Here is a 22,538-nt window from a genome sequence, read left to right on the forward strand (position 1 = left end):
AAAAATCCACATACTGTCTATTGAGTTTTAATGACACTAATAGCTTTATTTAACAAACACTGAGTGACTACTATGTCCAAAGCACTATGCTAGGTGCCATGTAAGATACAAAGGTGAAAACAAATAGACCCTGCCCACAAGGAGCGTATAATCTAATGAGGAAGACAGACACATACACATGTAACTACAATACAAGGCAGCAAACAAGAGTAGGCAAGTACTGAATGTGGCCTGAGTATAATATTAGCCGCAAGGTTCCGACGTGAAACACGAGTGAAGTGTTGGCTGCTTTGAAAATCCCATCTCAGGATTAACATCATAGCTGTTTACATGGTCCTACCCAGGAGAGCAGGCCAGGGGGAGGGGCTGCTTGAAAGCACTGTCACACCTACATACATGGGCTGACAAAAGTATGTAGAAACAGTTACAAAGAACTGTATGTGTACACACACACACATACACACACACACATCTGTCCTTTGGTTAATGGCTATAGCTACTGTTTTAAACAATATACTTTCATATAAAAAGGAATTTTATAATAAAAAAATCAATTTAAAGATTATGATTAATTTAAGAAAGAGTCCTGCCATAGGCAATTTATTTACTAATTGAGTCTTTAAGTATCTATAAAGCTCTGGAGCAATTAAACAGTTAGACATCTAAGTATTGCTGAGTAGAATCCTCTTAAGTAAGTTCAGCCTTCGAAGGGAATGGTCACATACCTGATACAACACTATTCTAATATCAAGAAGAAGGCCTTGAAGAGATTTAAGGAAAATAATCTTTAATGCTTCAATGCAAATGGAATACACGCTGATTAAATACAATTCAGTGTTCCTTGAGAATATCTCAGTGACAGCGTTTGATACCAGCTAAGGCCAGCAAGACAGACGTGAGGAAACATTCTGTCATCTTTCATTGGTTTCATGTACCATTGCCTATGACTGTGCAATCCAATCTTTTCTTTCAAACCATCATTTGTTAGTATTAACAAGATGTGATTTAAAATTCTGATTTGCTTTTAGCTCACAGACTAAGAACAGCTGCTGACCACTTCCTCTTGATAGTACTGTCGAAATAACAGGCAAAACAGAAGCACATTTCCTGGCTGCTTTCCTACTTCCTGAATTGGACAGTCCATTGCTTAGCTTGTTTCCTTCAGTGTGTCACTGTGGTCCTGGATTCTTTGCTGCTTTCTCTCAAGGAAACGAGCCCGTGCATCTGATATGGATTTGTCATCATTTCTTCTCTGCATTTTCTTTAGCACTTCTTTTGATATTCCATCTGAAAAGAGTACAAAGATATACCTTATTTTCAACATTAAGAAAAAAATGCCTGGGCTGGGCATGGTGGCACACGCCTTTAATCCCAACACTAGGGATGCAGAGGCAGGTGGATTGCTGTGAGTTTGAGGCCAGCCCGGTCTACAAAGAGAGTCCAGGACAGCCAGGGCTCTGTGTAACAGAGAAACCCCGTCTTGAAGAAAAAAGAAAAAAGGACTGAGGAGTTGGTTCAGTAGCATGCACTTGTATAGCAAGATTGGAGGTGGAGGAAAGAAAATACCTAGGAGCTCCAGATCGGGTGAGCCCTGAATAAACAACAGCAGAGAGCCTGTCTCAAACAAACACATGCACACATATGAACACACACATCATATACATAAAAAAATTTTTTAAAGAAAAATGATCAACAAGGAAATTAAGTGTTGTCTAATCAAAAGTCTAATTGAAAGAACACACAGGTAGGGTGCTGAGCTCAGTGGTACAATGTATACTTCACATGAACAAGACCCTAGGATAATCACTACCATAACAATAACAACAACAAACAGAAAAGCCAAAATACATGAGACAGCAGGTAAAGGTGCTTGCTGACAACCTGTTTGATCACCAAGACCCACATAATAGGAGAAAACTAACTCCCACAAGTTGTCCTCTGGCCAGACCTCATACACAGCTCACACAAATAAAAAATGTAACTGAACAACAGAAACAAAACATTCATGAAGGCTAACAGTCAGAAAAACTGGCCTTAATTCAAGCATATAGGACAGTGCTGTAATATTGCAGTATAGTGGTTACTATATTTGAAAACCTTTTGATGTGCCAGGCATGGTGATGCATGCACTTAGTAGTGCCAGCACTTGGGAGTCCATAGTAGGTGGATCTCTGTGAGTTCAAGGCCAGCTGGATCTACATAGCAACTGTTCAGCCAGCCAGGGTTCTATGATGAAACTCTGTCTCAACAACAAAAGCCCCTCTGCGACTTGTTGGGCATTTTCCACCATTCGTTTCCCTGGGGTGTTGAATATATGTATGATTCACCATTCTGCCTCAAAAAGTTTTCTGGACAAGCTTTTTGTGTATGTAAGCTAATTAAGCTTTATGTTGCAGTTCATTATCACAACTGTTCATAGCTTCCATCTAGAGTCCTACTGTTCAGAAAACCTACTGGGAAAATGGAAATTCTGAGGTAGTAACAAATTTGATACGACAAAAATAATAAGTAAAACTGGGAAAAAGAAAAACAAGCATGAGCCAGGTAGTGGTCGCACACACCTTTAATCCTAGCATTTGGGAGACAGAGGTAGGTGGATTTCTTTTTTGTTTGTTTGTTTTTGAGACAGGGTCTCTCTGTGTAGCCTTGGCTGTCCTGGACTCACTTTGTAAACCAGGCTGGCTTCGAACTCACAGCGATCCGCCTGCCTCTGCCTCCAAAGTGCACCACCACACCCAGCTGAGGTAGGTAGATTTCTAAATTCAAGGCCAGCATGATCTAGAGAGTGAGTTCCAGGACAGCCAGGGCTACACAGAGAAACCATGTCAAAAAAAAAAAAAAAAAAAAAACAAAAACAAACAAAAAAACAAAAAAAAAAAAACCTCACAGGAAAAAAGACAGCTTCATAGTTAAAGGAACTACTATAATCCCAGTATTGAGAATGCTGAGGCAATAGGATTATTACAGCCGTTGAGGTCTCCCTGGTCTACACAGTAAAGCCCTTCTTAGGAAAACAGCACAACAATAATTTACTCACCCTTTAGCTGCTTCACATTTTCCTTATTTGTCCATTTTCTTCTTGCATCTTCTCTCATTTCACGTCTAGCCACACTGCTCAAATCATGTGCATTGAGTTCATGCAACTTGGGTAGTAAGTCTCTCACCCATTCATAACGGATTGGACACACAATTCTTGCATAGACTTTGGTGGTAACTAATACTTCATGAAAAATAATCCATTCCAGTTTGGTTTCCTGTTCATGAAGCTACATAAAAAAAATAATTTAAGGATGACAGCTTTATTTATTTATTTATTTATTTATTTTGAGACAGGGTTTCTCTGTGTAGCTTTGGCTGTCCTGTACTCACTTTGTAGACCAGGCTGGCCTCGAATACAGTGCTCCTGTCTGCCTCTGCCTCCCTGAGTGCTTGGATTAAAGGTGTGCACCACCATGCCAGGCTTAAAAATGTTAACTATTAAATAAGCAGTCCCATTCTACATTAGAGCAAGAAAATAAGGATAGTCAAAGGCTACATAGACAGACACCCTGTCCCTAAAATAACAAGAAAATAACCTGAAACCCTCTGAATTCCTATTTTCTTCCATAACACAGAAGTCATATGCCAAGCAATATTCTTAAGCTCTACATATACAGATATATAGAAATTTCAAAGTGAAAACTAGAAGACACTGGTATGTTAGTATAGATGCCTACCTTTTATTAAAAATAAAATGCATTATGGCTGTCAAGGTGGCTCAGTTGACCTGAGTTCAGTCTCCAGGACCCAGGTGTTGGGAGGAGAAAGCTGACTCCTACAAGTTATTCCCTGGCCTCCACATTTGTATGCCTCTCTACACTTTCCCAAAATACAATTTTTTTAAAGGTACTTTTAAGGGCTGAGGATGTAAAGTGCCTCCCTGCATATGCAAGGTCCCAGGCACTGCAAGAGAAAACAAAACAAAACAACAACAAAAAACAAACCCAGAAAGGCGTTTGTTACAAGGCAAGGTGGTGTTAAGTCTGTAGTCCCACCACCTGGGAAGGAGAGGCAAGAGGAGCTTGGTATAGCCTGAGAACACAGAGAGACCCTATCTCAAAGAGCAAACAGACAAACAGAAATAAGTGCTTACTGCTGAGGAAGGATGAATATGAACTGGACTTCCACGCCCATCCATTGTGCAAAACGTTCTGCCAACAGATCTATAAACAGAAAAAACAAGTGATAAAGATCAAAATAGTAAAATGGATTCTGCTTTAATACTACATAAGCAGAAACTTACCTGGGGAAGAGGACTCTCTTTAAAGAAGCCATGTAAATTCTTGCCATCCTATGATTCTATTTCTCCTAATGAGTATCTACACACTAAGAATATCTCTCTTCATTACAATTCTGAAGAAAGTAAGCTGTTAGTGCAGAAGGGATTTAACCAGTGGGCTTACACTTTATGCATTTAAATATATATATATTTATTAATTAGTATGTATTTATATATATTAACGTGAGGGGGTTGGATGCAGGCATACCTTGCCATGTGTGGAGGTCAGAGGACAACTCTGGAGTCAATTCTCTATCTTTATTTCAGTTCCAGGGTTCAAACTGAGGTCATGAGGTTTGCAGCGCAAGCACCTTTACTCACTGAGCCATTTTACCAGCACCGTAATTATATTTTTATGCTAAAGTAACTTAAGCCCACCTCACATTTATTCAATTATTTTGTATGTGTGTGCATGTGCCTGTGCATGCAAATAGGGAGGCCAGAGGTTGATACAGGGTATCTTTCTCTATAGCTGTCCACTTGATTTTTCTAAGCCAAGGATCTCTCTCTCAACTTGAATCTCATTCTAAAATAAATTAAATTTATAGGAAATTACAAAGTAACAGACATAAACAAAACAACAACAAAAACAACTTTTACTGGAAGCATTGACAACTGGAAATAAGTTTCCAACCTGATACCTCACCCATTACTATGAAATTCTCCTTCCAAGCTTTGATACAACCACAAAACAAGAACATTAACATTGATGCATTCCTAACATCAAACCCTGAGACCGCACTGAGGTATCAGCAACATCCCAATAATATCTTAAAAAAAAAAAAAAAGACTCAGTTTAGAATCAGAACCACCTTCACCTTCCATGGAACACTTGCTCAGCCTCTTTTGACTTTCACAGTGGTGTTACAGCTCCCAGTCTCTCTCAGATGAGAGTGCTAGGATACCAGCCATAAGGCACCATGCACGCCTACCAACGTGAAGTATTTCCAACTCCCTCCACATTATCCTTACGGTACTTTCTTATGTGATCCATTCTTCAGTTATGTAATGAATTTCCCATTACCAATGTCACTACTTTCCTTACAAAGATACCCTAACCTCTCCCCATCGTAACTGTCCATCTCCCTGGTACTCCATAGCCAAGCTAACCGCCCACAGAGATGCCATTCTGTCTTGTTTGGCTCACACACTCTACCTGGAGCTACCAAACCGCAGAAACCTCTTGTTATTTGCTAATTTAGGTGCTGATGCAGCTGCTAGACATGTACTTCCCCCACCCTGCCTAGCCTCCCGTAACCCAATTTGAACCACTAGTTCCCTGTGTGCAGATGAGAATTATGAAAGATATCCTGTACTTATCATCGTCACCACAGACTCTGTACCACACCTTCAGCCTTTAAACAGTGCAGCGCTGCGGTCAGACGCAGCAGAGTCCATGAGCTCTCAGGTGTGCAGTGCTTACCTTCGTGCGACATTTTTGAAGTAGCCTGCACAGAGACACCTTCGTAGTACTTCATGTTTAGGGCCTTCAAAAGTCTCTCTTGGGAAATCACTTTGCTGTACAAAGAGTATGTATTCAGTGAAAAAGCTCACAGGACAATTTGATCTAATCTTTTTTCAAAGTTCATATTTCTAAAGACTTCTGGGTAGAGCTGGGCACAGTGGTGCACACCTATAATCCCAGCATTCGGGAGACAGAGGCAGGTGGATCTTTGTGAGTTCAAGGCTAGCCTGGTCTACAAAGAGAGTCCAGGATAGCCAAGGCTACACAGAGAAACCCTGTCTCAAAACAAACAAAAAATAACTTCTGGGTAATATGTTATAAGAAGGATTAGATTTAGCACTGTACCCAAAACAGTAAAAAGAAAAGCAGAATATAAAAAATAATAACTTATGTATCAAGCCGCAGAGGACAATGACTCCACTAGACAGGAAATTAATACAAATAAGAGCTCCACCCTACTATGAGAAAGAGTTATGACTATGGCATAAGAAAATAATCCAAATGGAACCAGAGAGGTCACTAAGGAAACAGAGCAAAGCGTCTGAAAAGACCAAAATGGCTGGAATTTGCAGGAAAAAGTAAGTTTAGGAGAGATGTTCTAAAACAAAAACCATGAGAGAGCTGTAGAAAGTAAGTATCTGCCAACTAACCTCCCAGAAAGATAGCCATGCTTGGTATCTCATAGGGCTAAAACCTCCTAAATACTGGTTTTAGATATAGAGTACCTAGAAGGGATTACATTTAATCCCAGCACTTAGGAGACAGAGGCAGGAAGATCTTGGAGTTCAGGTTGCCCTGAGATATATAAGGAGTTCCAGGCCAGCCAGTGCTACATAGTCAGACCCTGACACCACCCCACTCAAAAAACAAAACAAAAACAAACACACAATCGCATGACACTTTGGGAGGTGTATATACTATCATTTTAAAATATTTATTTTAATGAACGTGTGTGTGTGTGTGTGTGTGTGTGTGTGTGTGTGTGTGTGTGTGTATGCGGTGAGTAGAGGGAGGCCAGAGGCATTCAATTCCTGGGAGCTGGAATTACGGGCAGTTATGAATCACCTGATATGGGTACTGGGAACTGAACTCTCATCCTCTGCTGACCCCTGTGCGGCCCTCAGCACTATTATCCTTTTTTTTTTTTTTTTTCTTTTCTTTGTACACAGGGTCTCCTTATTTAGCCCTGGCTAGCCTGGAAACTCGTTATACAGACTGGGCTCCACCTGCTTCTGCCTCAAAGGTGCTGAGATTAAAGGCATGCACCAGCCCAGCCCTAGTATCTTGATGGTAGTAATGATTAAACAGGTATATGCAGATATCAAAACTCAGTGAACTGATCGCTTTTTGTTAAGTGTTTTAAGATATTTTTTACACTTACTTGGTGAGTGGGCAGGTGGACATGCTCATGACAAAGTCTATGTGTAGAGGTCAGAGGAAAACTTTGGGGAGGTGGTTCTTTCCTTCTAATATGTGAGTTGCCGAGATCGGACTTGGGTATTTGATTTGGTGACTTGCACCCTTACCTGCTGAAGCATCTTACCAGCCTAACATGTGAAGTTTAATGTGTGTTAATTATTCTTCAGTACAACTATTTAAAATATTTTTATCTTTTCAGATATTTTTCTTTATCACTAGTGGATTCACTGGGTCAGAGAGATGGTTGTACAATCCAGCATGCAGAGGGAAAGTGGCAGACTAGAAATGTACTTCCCTGAAAATTCAGTATAGATTGGCCTAAAATGCTAGTCAAAAGAACCAACAAAGCCAGGCATGATAGCACACGCCTTTAATCTCAGCACTTGGGAGGCAGAGGCAGGAAGATCACTGTGCGTTCGAGGCCAGCCTGGTCTACAAATTAAGTTCAGGACAATCAAGGTTACACAGAGAAGTCTTGTCTCAAAAAAACAAAACAACAACAAAAAACCCAGAAACTTCAGCATCACCTGTTTAAGTTTTCTGATCAGTTCCCGAAGTTGAGCTTCCACACGAAATGCAGAAAATAAGCACCGCCAGTGAATCCAGTGCTTTTGGCACCACGAAGCAGGAGCGCCACTACAACACAAGAGCACTGGTGTCTTGAAAAGGCCTTCTACAAATGAAAGACTGCCGCCCCCACAAATCCTCATTTCCTTTCCAAAAAATGGAAACCAGTCATGTGTGGTAACTCAGAGTTAGGGTGCCTTTTTGGGGGCGGGGGGTTGAGACAGAGTCTTTCTTTGTAGCCTTGGTTGTCCTGGACTCACTCTGTAGACCAGGCTGGCCTTGAATTTACAGCGATCCACCTGCCTCTGCCTCCCAAGTGCTGGGATTAAAGGCGTGCGCCACCACGCCCAGCAGAGTTAGGGTGCTTTTAACCTCAGCACTTGGAAGATAAAAGGCAAAAGAATCAGGAGTTCGTGGTTATCTTCTACTATACAGCAAGTCTGCTACTAACCTTGGCTACAGAAGAGCAGCTCAAAAAACCCACCAATTAACCAATCAGCCAGACAGCTAGCCGGCCAAGCAAACAACAAAAAAAAGGGAAGCCTATAAGCAAAAGAAGAGATCTGGACAAGCAGTAAAAAAGCATTTTAGAAAACTTGACAAAAAAAATGAGTATCAGGGGCTAGAGAGATAGCTCATCACTTAAGAATACTGGGTTCAATTCCCAGCATCCACATGGTGGGCTCACAGTCATCACTAACTCCAGTACTAGGGATCCAATGCCTCCTTTTGTTTCCATGGGCACCACGCATGGCAGTGGTACACATACATATAAGCAGGCAAAACACTCACATGCCTAAAATAAATCTTTTTAAATATTGATTTTTATGTATGTGAGTGCTCTATCTGCATGGACAACTGCATGCCAGACAAGGGCATCAGATCCCATTATAGATCATTGTAAACTACCATGTAGTTGTTAGGAATTAAACTCAGGACCTCTGAGGTATCGCTCTAGCCCAGATAAATCTTCTTAAAACAAGAAAATTTGACAAAAAAATTAATATCACGTTCTCTGATTAATTAAAAAAATAATAATTTGTACTGTGGTGGCACACGCCTTTAATCCCTGCACTCGGGAGGCAGAGGCAGGCAGATTGCTGTGAGTTCGAGGCCAGCCTGGTCTACAAAGCAAGTCTAGGATAGCCAAGACTACATAGAGAAACCCTGGCTTGAAAAACCAAAAAAAAAAAAAAAAAAAAAAAAAAAAAAAAAAAAAAATTGTAAATAGGTTTCTTTTACATATATAAATTAACAAATATCTAACTATCATTGAATCTAAGTATCTACATAGAAACAAAATTCTGCAGAAATCACTTCAGGAAAGAGGAGAACCAACACTGAACTTTAATTTCTAAGGTCAGACATTGTCAGTATGAAATGGAACTGCAGACCAAAGCGACATTTTCCAGTACAAAGGACCAGCTTACATACCTTGATTTGCACTGTTCAAAAATGACGGCTAAAGTTGCAAAGTCATTAAATCCTCCAGCTTTTGCTGCCAATTCTCGATGTCTCTGTTCTGCTTCCTTCTGGTACTCTGGATCAACTAAAAGACAGATTATGAGGCAGGTTATTTCCAGGTGAAATCAAGTCCCTGTATCCACTTTACTTTCGCTTTCACCATGTTCAACAAAGGCTGCCTCATTCTTTAGGTTAGAATTAAAATAGTTTGGTTTTTTGTTGTTGGTGGTGGTTTTTGGAGACAGGGTTTCTGTGTGTAGCCTTGGCTGTTCTAGACTTGCTTTGTAGACCAGGCAGGCCTCGAGCTCATAGCCATCCACCTGCCTCTGCCTCCCGAGTGCTTGGATTAGCTCCTCTTAAGGAGTTCAGTTTCTTCTCTCAGTTTCATCACTGGTGATTCACTACCACTGCCACCACCTTGTTGTCTGCAAGATAGAATATCTCCCTACATAGCTCAGGCTGGCCCAACGTGGCCTTAAAATTCTCTTGCCTCTACCTTTCAGGTGCTGAGATTATAGAACTGTATCACCACACATAGTAATTTTTCATCTTTTCAGCAAATGCTAGAGATTAATGACAGTCAACATTACTTCTCTCAGTTCAGTTGTCTTTAAAATAGTATCTGGAATTCCCCCCCACCCCTTTTTTGGAATTTACTCTTCTAAACAAAAAAATTCATTGTATATTTTAAGAGTAGCCCCATAGTAGCTGAGCATGGAGGGGCATGCCTGTTAATCCTAGCACTTGGGGAGGCAGAGGCAGGTGGATCTCTGTGAGTTCCAGGAGAGCTTGCTCTACAGAGTGAGTTCCAGGACAGCTAAGGCTATACGGGGAAACCCTGTCTCAAAAAACCAAAACAAAACAGAGTAGCCCACAGTTAAAAGAGGTATAAGGTAAAGGTTCCATGTCCACAGTCTGTCACATGAACACACTCTTCAAGGCTTACTCATTATTACAGATGGTCCCCCCCCCCAACTTAGAATAATCTAACTTTATACTGTGGTAAAAGCAATGAAGTTTGTATTCAGTTGGAGCTGAACCTCCAGTTTTGTATTTTCGTGTGTTCCCAACTCAGAACAATAGTCCCTCCCAATGCTAGTAGATAAGGACCCTGTGCTCCCAGGCAGCCATGAAATCATGAGGATACGTAAGATAGAAATCAGTGGTGCCCCATATTTGACCACCTCCCCATGATGGGGAGGCCTGGTGGCACTCAAAGAATAAGCAGGCTACCAAGATGAGACTTGATACCCTATGACCATATAGTGGGGGAGGAGGTCCCCCTCAGTCACAGACCTAGGGGAGGGAAATAGGGTAAAAGCGGGAGGGAGGGAGAAATGGGAGGATACAAGTGATGGGTTAACAACTGAGTTGTAATCTGAATAAATTAATTTAAAAAATTAAAAAAAGAAAATGGATTTAAAAAAAAAGAAAGAAATCAGACACTCTATAGTACACCATGCAGCTCTGTTTAGTAGGTTAGTGTTTTTAATGCATGTTTGACTTATGTTTTCAGTTGCAGATGATTATATTCAGGATGTACCCACTGTTAAATCCAGGAACATATGTGTTAAGTTTGTGCTCTTCCAAGTATTTTCTACTTTTCTCCTTCCACCACATGGGTCCCAGGGATCAAAACAGTGGTCAAGGGTCAGAAGGAAGGCTCAACAGGTAGAAGTGCGTGCCTCCCAAGCCTGATGACCTGAGTTCAATCCCCAGAATCCATGTAAAGGTAGAAGGAGAGAACTGACTATACAGTTTTGTATTCTGACTTCCACATGCAATGCCGACATGTGTAAAGAACATACACAATTTAACTAGCCACAAGGTTTTGCCAGGTGGTGATGGTGTACACCTTTAATCCCAGTACTCGATGGGCAAAGGCAAGCGGATTCTCTGAGTTCGAGACCAGCCTGGTATACAGACTGAATTCCAGGATGGCCAGGGCTATACAGAGAAACCCTGTCTTGAAAACAAACATGCAAACATGTTTTTACATTTATTTATTTTGTGTGTGAGAGCATGCCACAGCATGCAGTATGAAGGTTAGAAGATAACTTGCAAGAATCAATTTTCTCCTTCCACAATATGGGCCCCAGTAATGAAACTCAAGTCACCCATCTTAGTGGTGGGCACCGTTACCACTAACCTATCTCAGCAGCCTTGCTTCTAACCTTTACAATGGAATCACACAATACACACGTGATGCATTTAGTTGCTTTTGCTCAACATTATGTTTCTGAGATCTCTCTTTTACTTACTTTGATCCTATTTCTTCTGAATTCATTGAAGAGAGATATGATCTTGGGCCAAATTCCCCATCTAAATTAGTCTTTATTCTGCCCAGGTCCCTGGGTTATGAAGCCATAGAGATTACAGTGGTGCAGGCCTTTAATCCCAGCACTTGGGAGGCAGAGGCAGGTGGATCACTGTGAGTTTGAGGCCAGCCTGGTCTACAAAGTGAGTCTATGCTAGTCAAGGCTACACAGAGAAACCTGTCTCGAAACACAAAAAACAAAAAAACAAAAAAACAAAAAAAAAAGAGAGAGAGAGATGATTACAGGTATGGCCTAATTTAAATTCATTGTAGGCAACCCTACACACTTTCAACTAGCCTACTATAATCATTTACACAATGGCTCAGCCTCTTACAGAGATATCACTTTAATTTTCAAAGTTCAAAGTGCCAGTCTTGTCTATATAGTAAGTTTTAGACCAACTAGGGATACTTAGACCCTGTCTCAAAAAACAAACAAAAAGCACGGGGAAGATAGCTCAGTGGTAAAGTACTTGCCAAGCATGATGGCCTGAGGTTGATCCCTAGGACCCAAATAACAAAATAACAAAAAATAAAATAAAATAACTAGAAATAAAAACCCAAATCTGGTAGCCTGTACTTAGTGGCAGCACTAGAAGGCAGACAAGTGGACCTTTGAGGTTAACTGGCTAGTCAGCCTAGCTTACTTGGCAAGTTGCAGGCCAGTGAGAAATCTTTTTTTTTTTTTTTGGAGACAAGGTCTTTCAACATAGTCCTGCCTGTCCTAGAACTCACAGAGACCTGTCTGCCTCTGCCTCGCCCAGTGCTGGTATTAAAAGCATGTGCCACCCCACACCCACCTAAGGAGAAATCTTATCTCAAAAAGAAAAAAAATGAGGATAATACTTGAAGAATGTTGAGGAATGACCTGAAATTATCCTTTGGCTTTCCCACCCCAACACACCTGCACATATATATATACAGAAAGAGCATCAGCGTCAAAGGCCAGGGTGGTGGCACATACCTGCAATTCCAGCATTTGGGAGGAAAAGGCAGGTGAATCTCTGTGAATGGAAGGACAGCCTGATCTACATAGCAAGTTTCGGGCAGCTAGGGATATACAGAGAAACTGTCTAATCCCTTGATTAATCTACTAAATAAATATATGAAAAAAATCTATTATTTTTCCAGGCACAAGAGTTCACACCTTTAATCCCAGCACTGGAGAGCAGACAGATTTCTCTGCCAGTTTTGAGTTCCAGGCCAGTGGGGGCTACTCAGTGAGAGACCCTGCTTCAAAAACAAAAGCCTCAGCATTAGCCATCACAAAACTGACAAGTAAAAACAAAAAATATATAATACAATATATACAGTGCAAATGGCTCTGCAATACCAAATGTGGAGGAGGGCATATACAAGCAGTTCTCTCAAACAGTGGTTACTTTGGGGTAAGATTTGGCTGTTTCGTTTGTTTTTGAGATCACTATGTAGAGTAAATAGGCTGGCCTCAAACTCTAAGATTCCTCCACCTGCCTCTGCCCCCCCAGTGCTGGGATTAAAAACACTATTCCGATTTTGTTTATTTTTTGGTTTTTTGTTGTTTTGGTGTGTGTGTGTGTGTGTGTGTGTGTGTGTGTGTGTGTGTGTGTGTGTGTGTGTGTTTTCAAAACAGGGTTTCTCCATGTAACAGCTCTGGCTGTCCTGAAACTCACTCTGTAGACCAGGCTGGCCTCAAACTCACAGAGATCTGCCTGCCTCTGTCTCCCAAGTGCTGGGATTAAAGGCGTCTGCCACCACCACCAGGCTCCAATCTTGTTTCTTAATCATAAATTTGTTCAATAGCACAATTTCTTTCCCAGATTTTATTTAGCTAAGCTAAATAAAAATATGGAAAAAGCTCACACAAGAATGTATTCATGAGATTGTGTGTCTCAAAAATTTTACTCATAAACATCACTAAACTAGGATAACACACTTATTCATGGACAGATAATACATTAATTGTATGTGCATTCAATGGAAATGGCTCAACAAAAGATAAAAATATAAATGCATAAAACTATACAGATGACTTTCACATGGAATATGTTCACCAAAAGCCAATTACACACCCCAAACTGCATACTGTATATTTCTATTTATAATTTCAGAAAAGGCAAAATTAATATATATATTTTGGTTTGGTTTGGTTTGGTTTTTTGACACAAGGTTTCTCTGTGTAACAGCCTTGGCTGTCCTGAACTCGCTTTGTAGACTAAGCTGGCCTTGAACTCACAGAGATTTACCTGCCTCTGCCTCCCAAGTGCTGGGATTAAAGGCATGAGCCACCATGCCCTGTTTATTTATTTGTTTACATATATATATGTATATATATTTTTTAAAAGAGTTATTTATTATGTATACAGTGTTCTGCCTACATATACACCTGTACACCAGAAGAGAGCACTAGATCTCATTGTAGATGGTTATGAGCCACCATGTGGTTGCTGGGAATTGACCTCAGGCCCTTTGGAAGAACAGCCAGTGCTCTTAACCTCTGAGCCATCTCCCCAGGGGAGAGAGAGAGAGAGAGAGAGAGAGAGAGAGGGAGGGAGGGAGGGAGGGAGGGAGGGAGGGAGGGAGGGAGGGAGGGAGGGAGCGCGTGCGTATTTTCTTTTAATTCAGAAAAGAAACCAACTTGGACCAGAGAGGATAACTGATTGAAAACAATGGCCAGGAAACCTGTCCCCACCCTGTTTGTTTGTTTGTGACTGGGTTTCTCTGTGTATCCCTGGCTGTCCTGGAACACACTCATAGATCAGGCTCGCCACAACTGAGAGATCTGATTGTAGTGCTGGAAATAAAAGTGAGTGCCACCACCCTGATCTGGCCAGGAAACTTTCTAGAACAGTGGTTCTCAACCATCCTAAGGCTCTCCTCATGTTGTGGGGACTCCTAATCATAACATTATTTGCTACTTCATAACTAACTTTTCTTTTATGAAGGTAATATATAATATAAATATCTGATATGCAGTCTATCTGACATTCGACCCCTGTGAAAGGGTCCATTAAACGCCAGAGGGGTAATAACCCACAGGTTAAGAACCAATGTTCTTTTAGTGATTAAAAATACTCCATCACCAGACATGGTAGTGCATGACCTTCATCTCTGCACTTGAGGGCAAAAGCATGAGGATCTCTGAGTTCAAGGCCAGCCTAGTCTACATATTAAGAGTTCCAGAACAACAAGGACTATACAGAGAGACACTGTCTCAAAAAAATAAAAACAAAAATAAACACATTAAAATATCTGTATCTTTAAAAACTGTTTTTACTACCCCCATCCCCAAAATGCTGGGTGCCGGTAGCCTTTACTCCCAGGACTCAGGAGGGAGAAGCAGGTGAGTCTGAGACCAGCCTGGCCTACAGAGTAATTTCTAGGATAGCCAGGGCTACACAAAGAAACCTTGTCTAGGGGGAAAAATATTTTTTCATCTTGGGGAGTGGGGTACAAACATACCACCCTGAATATGGAGGTCAGAGGACAATGTATAGGAGTTGATTTTCTCCTTCTACCCTGTGGGTAATAAATGAACTCAGCCTTGGTGGCAAGTGCTCATGACATTATTAAGTCTTATTATCTTGATTGTTTGGGTTTTTAGAGACAGGGTTTCTCTGTGTAGCCCTGACTGTCCTGGGCTTGCTTTGTAGACCAGGCTGGCCTTGAACTCACAGAGATCCACCTGCCTCTGTCTCCGGAGTGCTGGGATCAAAGACTGAGCCACCACGCCTGGCAACATTCTTTGTCTTACAGGGGTGCATGTTATATGGGTGTATCCATTTCATAAAACCTGTTGAATTATACTAATACATATGCATTTCACCACATTCAAATTACACCTTTAAAATATAAATGAAGACCTTTAAGATCACTTGATCTTGTCACCCCACATGATTCTTTTTCTTTTTTTTTTTTTTGGTTTGTTTGTTGTTGTTGTTGTTTCAAGACAGGGTCTCTCTGTGTTAGCCTTGGCTATCCTGGACTCACTTTGTAGACCAGGCTGGCCTCGAGCTCTACCTCCCAAGTGCTGGGATTAAAAGCATGGGCCACCACGCCCGGCCAACATGATTCTTTTTCTAGCCTTTATTATTGGAGTTAGGATATAGTTGGATCCAATTCCCTGGCTTTCTGTTGTTACTGTTTTTTGGTTTGGTTTGGGGGTTTTGGTTTTTTGTTTTGTTTTTCCCTTTTGGTTTTCTGAGACAAGGTAACACGGTTTCATCTCCTACACGCACAGCTTGTCATAAACTCACTGGATAACCCAGGAAGGCCCAAACTCCCAGAGTTGCTCCTGTGTTAACTTATAAAATGCTGGAATTACAGGCATGCATCACTACACCTGCCTCTCTGGTTTTATAAATGAAGAACATTTATAAAGTGTCTGAGAAAGCTAGGCTCATGGTCAGATACACGGGTAAGAGCATAGTCAGAACACTCAGCTCCTGACTTCCAGTTCACACTCTCCAGTAATTTTTGGAGTATCTTTAGCGTTGATACTCCCTAATGAAAACCAATCAACATCATTTATTGTACATACTATTTTACTAGAAAAAAAGACTGCAATTGAATACATTATGAGAATTAAAATTTTGTTAAAAGCTTTTACTTATTTGTATTTGTGCATGCTCATTTGCTGAGGCATGTGTGTGACAGCCAAAGAACAACTTACAGAGTTAATGCTCTCCTTCTATCATGTTCTGAATTCTGAGGAACTCAGGACATCAGGACTAAAGAGAGGGCACATCAGTTAAGAGAACTCTTCTTCTCAGAGCCACATGGCAGTTCACAACTGTCTGTAACTCCTGTCCCAGCAGATCCAACGCCCTCTTCTGGCCTCAACAGGTACCAAGCAAGCAAATGGTACACAGATATACATGGAGGCTAAATACCCATACACATAAAAATAAATCAAAAAATAAATAAATAAATAAAATAAAACCTGAGGACATCGGACTTGGCAGCAAGTGCCTACTCAGTGAGCCAACTTTCAGGCCCCCAAATCAAATTTTTGATGGTTAAAATTGAGGTCTATTTAGGGTAGAGTAGACAGCAAACTGATTCAATAACCTAGTACCTTTACAGAAAAATATACCCACCATTATAATCATGGCAGTGACAAAGTAGTCTAGACCCAAGACTCATACGCATAAAGAAAAAGCCAGTGAGGTGCACTGTCTACTAAAGCACTAACTGTTGACAAGGGATAGTGACTGCTCTGTAGCTTCCTATGGAAAAGTTATTTCTATAGATAAAAAAGCCAACACATGTTAAGCTGTCTCATACTGACACACCAAGAAACAAGAAAAGGAAAATAGGTAAGGACACAGAAACCTTAGAAAAATACTCTAAGGATAAAGGGCTGAACTGTTCTTTTCATTCTAAGAAAACAAGTTAATATATTACTAATTTACCACAAAAGAACAAAGGTTCACCTTATTATCTAGCTTTACCCTGAAGGGGAATTAACTTTCAGCTGGGAATGTTATATACCCCCTACGCCAAACAACTAAGTTAAAGGATAACAAAATATAAAACTACTTACCCTTTGTTTCCTGTCCCACAGCTATAGTAAGCCCCTTAAAGGCTCTGTGAATTACTGGAGACTAAAGTAAACAGCCAGACTTCATGTACGTAGTTAGATGGCCACACTGTATTTTTGGTTGTGAGCCTAGCCTTTAATGGCTGAGCCAACACCCCATCTTGGATTTCCACACTATAAGATAGCAATTCTTCCTAACTTGATTTACTAGGTCACTCAATCCCACCAAGTCATTTTATGGGTTTCAACGGACTCTGCAGTCCATGTGGAGAGGAAAAGACCAACAACAGTTGAAGAGGAAGAACAGAGTCAGGGATTACCTTATCTAACTTCTTAAGAAGGCTCATACAAGGACAGCCAACTCATCTGACAAAGGAACAAAGGCATTTCAATGGAGAAAGTACAATATATTGAACAAACGATGTTGAAACAAATGTACATCCAACTACTATATGACAACATTAAGAGAAAATCTAGATGGCTATGGCATAGCAATGACCTCATTGACACAGCACCAAAAGCAAGATCCACAAAAGGAAACAGTAATCTTGGGCTTCATTAAAATCAACATCTTCTGTGTACTAAAGGCAATGCCAAAACAAAGAGAGGATAAGCCAAAGACTTGAAGAAAATACTTAACCTTTAATCTCAGCACTGGGAGGGAGGGGCAGGCAGATCTCTGTGGGTCCAAGACTAGTCTCATCAACACAGTAAGTTCCAAGACAGACAAGGTTAGATATTATTGCAATATTTTTTTCCCTTTGGTTTTTCCAGACAAGGTTTCTTTATATAGCCCTGGCTGTCCTTGAACTCAGAGACAGATCCACCTGCCTCTGCCTCCCAAGTGCTGGGATTAAAGGTGTGCACCACCATCACCTGGCTGCAACTTCTACAAAAAAAGATTTATTTATCATGTATACAGTATTCTGCCTGCATGTACACCTGCATGTCAGAAGAGGGCACTAGATCTCATTACAGATGGTTATAAGTCACCATGTGGCTGCTGGGAATTGAACTCAGGGACCTCTGGAGGAGCAGTCAGTGCTCTTAACCTCTGAGCCATCTCTCCAGCCCTTGCTGCATTTTTTTAAACAGCCAAAACATGAAAAAGTAACCATTCTCTTTAGTAAGTGGATAAACAAATTCTATATAACAGAATGGAATACAATTTAGTGGTAAAAAAGAAATGAGCTACCATGCCATACACCGCCCCCCCAAAAACAAACAAAAACAAAAAAGAAACCAAGCCATGCACACTGCAAAGGGAAAGAGGTCCATCTAAAAATGTTACATATTATATGATCACAAAGACAAGGCATTCTGGAAATGGTAAAACTATAAACAGTGATAAGATCAATTGTCAAGTGGGTTGGTTTATTTTATGTGTACGTGTGTAACAATGTGTATGGGCATATACACTCTCATGTGCACCTGAACACCAAGGGAGAACCTGAAGAAATTTATGTAGAGAGGAATAAATGGAGAATAGGTAATGTTTAAGCAAGTAGACTATTCTCTATGAGTTTGTAATGGTAGATACAGGCTACTGGATGTGTAAAACCCTATAGAATATGCAATCACATGACTGATCCTTTGAGGTAGTTATCTATCAATATTGATTCATCAACAGCAGCAAACATACTTTACAAATAAAAGACGTTAGTAACTGGGGAAATGTGTGGCTGAGGGGATGGAAACCTTCTAAACTTATTTCTCATTTTTCTGTAAATGTAAAACTTTTCTAAAGAAAACAGTCTATGGCTGGGTGTGGTGGTGCATGCCTGTAATCCCAGCACTCGGGAAGCAGAGGGAGGCAGAAATAACTATGAGTTCGAGGCCAGCCTGGTCTACAAAGTGAGTCCAGGACAACCAAGGTTACACAGAGAAACCCTGTCTCAAAAAAATCCAAAGAGAGAGAGAGAGAGAGAGAGAGAGAGAGAGAGAGGAGAGAAGGGAAAGAGAGAGAGAGAGAGAGCGAACGAGAAAGAGAACAGTCCATGAGAGCACAGGGAGACAGAGGGTGTACCATTTTCTTTGTTTGAGACAGGGTCACATTAGGTGCCCAGTCTGGCCTTGAATCACGATCCTCCTGCCTCTACCTCAAGAAAGCTGCCATTTCAGGCATGTTTCACCACATCTAGCAGTTGAAATTTTAATTTTTTTTTTTTTTTTTTAAACAAAAACTTCACTGCTAATGTGAATTCACTAGGTGGCTCAGCAATTCAAGGGCCTGGCCACCAAACATGACATCTCAGTGTGACTTCCAGGACCCCATTGGTGGAACAAGAGAACCAAGCCCTCCAAGTGTTTTGACTTAAACACATGCTCTGAAGTGTGTGTGTCCTTGAATACACATGTATGTGTGCTTGTACTCACACAAATAAAATAATGTAATATAAAGAAAATCTTTAAAAATAAGATAAAGCGCTTACCAGGTCTGATGAAGACATTTTCCACAGACAGCATTGCTGCTATTGGAAGCAGCAAATCTTCACAATCAAGAGAAGCAGCCCTGATCACTGCACACGTCAGATGTGGGGGGAGAGGGAACTCCACCATGGATAAACCCAATCTCGTCACATGACCACTCCTTAATGGAAAGAGAATGTTTTTAGGCCTTTCTACTATGGGACAGTACAAATATAATGTTAACATTCAGATTAGTAAGATAATTTAATTACTTCAACTTATCTCTAGACATTCAATTCAAAGCATAAAAGACTATGGTCACTGATAAGAACAACAAAAGGGCTGGGTGGTGACGACCTACACCTGTGATCCAGGATACAAAACCCTGTCTCAAAAAACAAACAAACAACAACAACAAAAATCAAAATTAAAAAAAAATAAATAAGATTTTAAAACTTTACAAATCCAAAAAGATAAATCCTCTGCTGTCAGAAGTCTTATTCCACCCCCCACTCTTGTTGCATTTTATTTCTCTAATTAATGAATGCACACGCACATGAAACAGCACACATGGGGACAATGTGCAGGGAAATGGTTCTCCTCTTCTACCACATGGGTCCCAGTGACCAAATTCAGGTTGTCAGATTTGGCAGCAGGCAACTTTTGCCAGCTGAGCCATCTCACCAAGTCAGAAGTCTTAAAAACTTCCAAAACACTACTCAATGAGATAGAAGACTGTCGCACAAAAGCTATAAACATTCAACAGAGCACAGAGACATCCTTCAAGAAATGCCGGAGTAACAATTATCAAACCTCCCTCAACACACAATCATGACAACAAAGAGTCTGGTGCTCTTAGCATTTTTATGTAGCTAGAATAATACTTGGTACTGAAATGGCATTCATAATCACTTATTAGCTGAAACCACACTGAATAAAAATGAAAGGGCTGCTTTAGGTTGGCCTTTTTTTTTCCAGGTTATGAGCCTACCCTTTAACAGCTGAGCCATCTCTCCAGCCCTAGTTTGGCTTTTTTTTTTTTTTTTTTTTTTTAATGTTTCATGCTAGGCATGGTGGCACACGCCTTTAATCCCAGCACTCCGGAGGCAGAGGCAGGCAGATCTCTGTGAGTTCGAGGCCAGCATGGTCTACAAAGCAAGTCTAGGACAGCCATGGCTACACAGAGAAACCCTGTCTCTAAAAACAAAAGAGCAACAACAACAAAAAATTCATTTCTCCTTTTTTACTGAACTTTTTGGTTGTTTTAGAGGATTGGGGGGACTGGGGGAGGGAGCCTCTCAGGCTGGCTTCAAATGTCATACTGTTAGCCTCAGCCTCCCAGGTACTGAGATTACAGATTACAGGCATGCACTCTTGTGTCTAGTATAAGAAGATGTCTTTATAGTACAGTGTTTAAGTAAGAGCTGTGGTAAACAAAGACCGAGAATAGATTTTAATTTTATGTAAAACAATTCATTCACAATGAAATAAATTGCTTTCTACTGTTAAAAAGACTTAGAACCTTTCTTTAAAAACAAATCAACAGGGCTAGAGAGATGGCTCAGAGGTTAAGAGTACTGGCTGCTCTTCCAGAGGTCTTGAGTTCAATTCCCAGCAACCACCTGGTGGCTCACAACCATCTAACATGAATCTGGTGCCCTCTTCTGGTGTGCATGAAGACAGTGTACTGATATACATAAAATAAATAAATCTAAAAAACAAAACAAAGAAACAAATCAACAGCACTTGGGAGGCAGAAGCAGGTGGATTGCTGTGAGACAAGGCCAGCCTGGTCTACAAAGTAAGTCCAGGACAGCCAAGGCTACACAGAGAAACTCTGTCTCAAACAAAAAACAAAAAACAAAACAAAACAAAGTCGACAAGCCCGGAGCCACTGCTCACAGCTGTGATTTCAGCACTGAGAAGCTGAAGCAGGAGGACTGTAAGCTCAAGGCCAGCGTGGGGGCGTGGGCGGCGTGGGGGCGTGGGCGGCGTGGTGTGTGTCAGGCCAACCTGAGCCCCACAGCTACAAACAAAAACACTAACAGTGTATTTGGATTGTATTTTTTACCTGTCAATAGCATCACACTGGTAAAGCTGTTTAAGTGCTTCCAAAATAAGTCTCTCGTTAGGTGGGTCCAAATATGGAAACCTGTGTATTTAAATGAGATAGGAGAAAGTCAGGATTAAAAACACCCTTGATAGAAACTTCCGTTAAAAGTTCATTTCTACACTTCACTTATTTTCTTTCTTTCTTTTCCTTTTCTCCCTCCCACCCCACCGCCCCCCACTACCGAGACAGAGTCTCTCTGTGTGGTCTTGACTGTCCTGGACTCACTTTGTAGACCAGGCTGGCCTCCTCTTTTAAGAGTTGCCTGCTTCTGCCTCCCAAGTGCTGGATTAAAGTTGTGCACCACCACATTCAGCCCCAGCTTAATTTTTCAAGTCTTCCTCTCCTTGAAAACATTTTATCACATGATCAGCATTCAAAAAGAGGAAAACTTTTCCTTTTTCTCAATCGCATTCCTCTCACTCAAACACATCTTTTTACTCTCCCGGAACACTTTCATCAACCCTCTTATTTTAATACTGACTCATGCTTTGTAGCCAACTACTCTCTCCTCTCTTCTGAAGGCAAAACTGTTTTTACTTAATTTTTACAAAATAGAGGCGAGAGCCACCAAGATGGACCAGTGAGTCAGGGTGTTTGCCATTGAGCCTGACGATACACTCTACTGTCACACTGAGATTCTGCTTCCAAGGCCACATGGGGGGGAGAAGAGAAGTGACTGCTACAAACTGTCTTCTGCCCACCACATGTGCACCACGGTACACATGTGCCTGTGTGCACACACAGTCTAAATAAAGAGAAAAAGCCTACTGAAAGTAGAAACAAATGTCAAATTATCTAATAGTAATAACTGAGAGCTGGCCTTGACTTCACAGAGAACTGCCTACTTCTGCCTCCCAAGAAGTGAAATTAAAGGCCTACACCACCATGTCTGGCACCCCAACCCTCTTATTTTTAATTATAAGGGAAATGGCTCAGAGGATAAAG

The 22,538-nt window shown here is 40.9% G+C and overlaps 1 protein-coding gene across 1 annotated transcript in view; it reads right to left on the reverse strand.

The window, feature by feature from the left end:
• Positions 1 to 1,029: 1,029 nt before the first annotated feature.
• Dhx40 (DEAH-box helicase 40) overlaps positions 1,030 to 22,538 on the reverse strand; it is a 40,363-nt gene continuing 18,854 nt past the window's right edge. The window contains exons 11-18 of the mRNA XM_051158219.1: positions 21,552 to 21,632; positions 19,504 to 19,661; positions 9,204 to 9,318; positions 7,730 to 7,838; positions 5,742 to 5,836; positions 4,133 to 4,202; positions 3,038 to 3,266; positions 1,030 to 1,287 (exon numbers count right to left, since the gene is read on the reverse strand). Coding sequence (XP_051014176.1) covers positions 1,148 to 1,287; positions 3,038 to 3,266; positions 4,133 to 4,202; positions 5,742 to 5,836; positions 7,730 to 7,838; positions 9,204 to 9,318; positions 19,504 to 19,661; positions 21,552 to 21,632 — 997 coding nt within the window. The 3' untranslated portion in view covers positions 1,030 to 1,147. The remainder of the gene's footprint in view (positions 1,288 to 3,037; positions 3,267 to 4,132; positions 4,203 to 5,741; positions 5,837 to 7,729; positions 7,839 to 9,203; positions 9,319 to 19,503; positions 19,662 to 21,551; positions 21,633 to 22,538) is intronic.

The sequence above is a fragment of the Acomys russatus genome, chromosome 16 (assembly GCF_903995435.1).
Source record: "Acomys russatus chromosome 16, mAcoRus1.1, whole genome shotgun sequence".
NCBI classification, from domain to species: domain Eukaryota; kingdom Metazoa; phylum Chordata; class Mammalia; order Rodentia; family Muridae; genus Acomys; species Acomys russatus.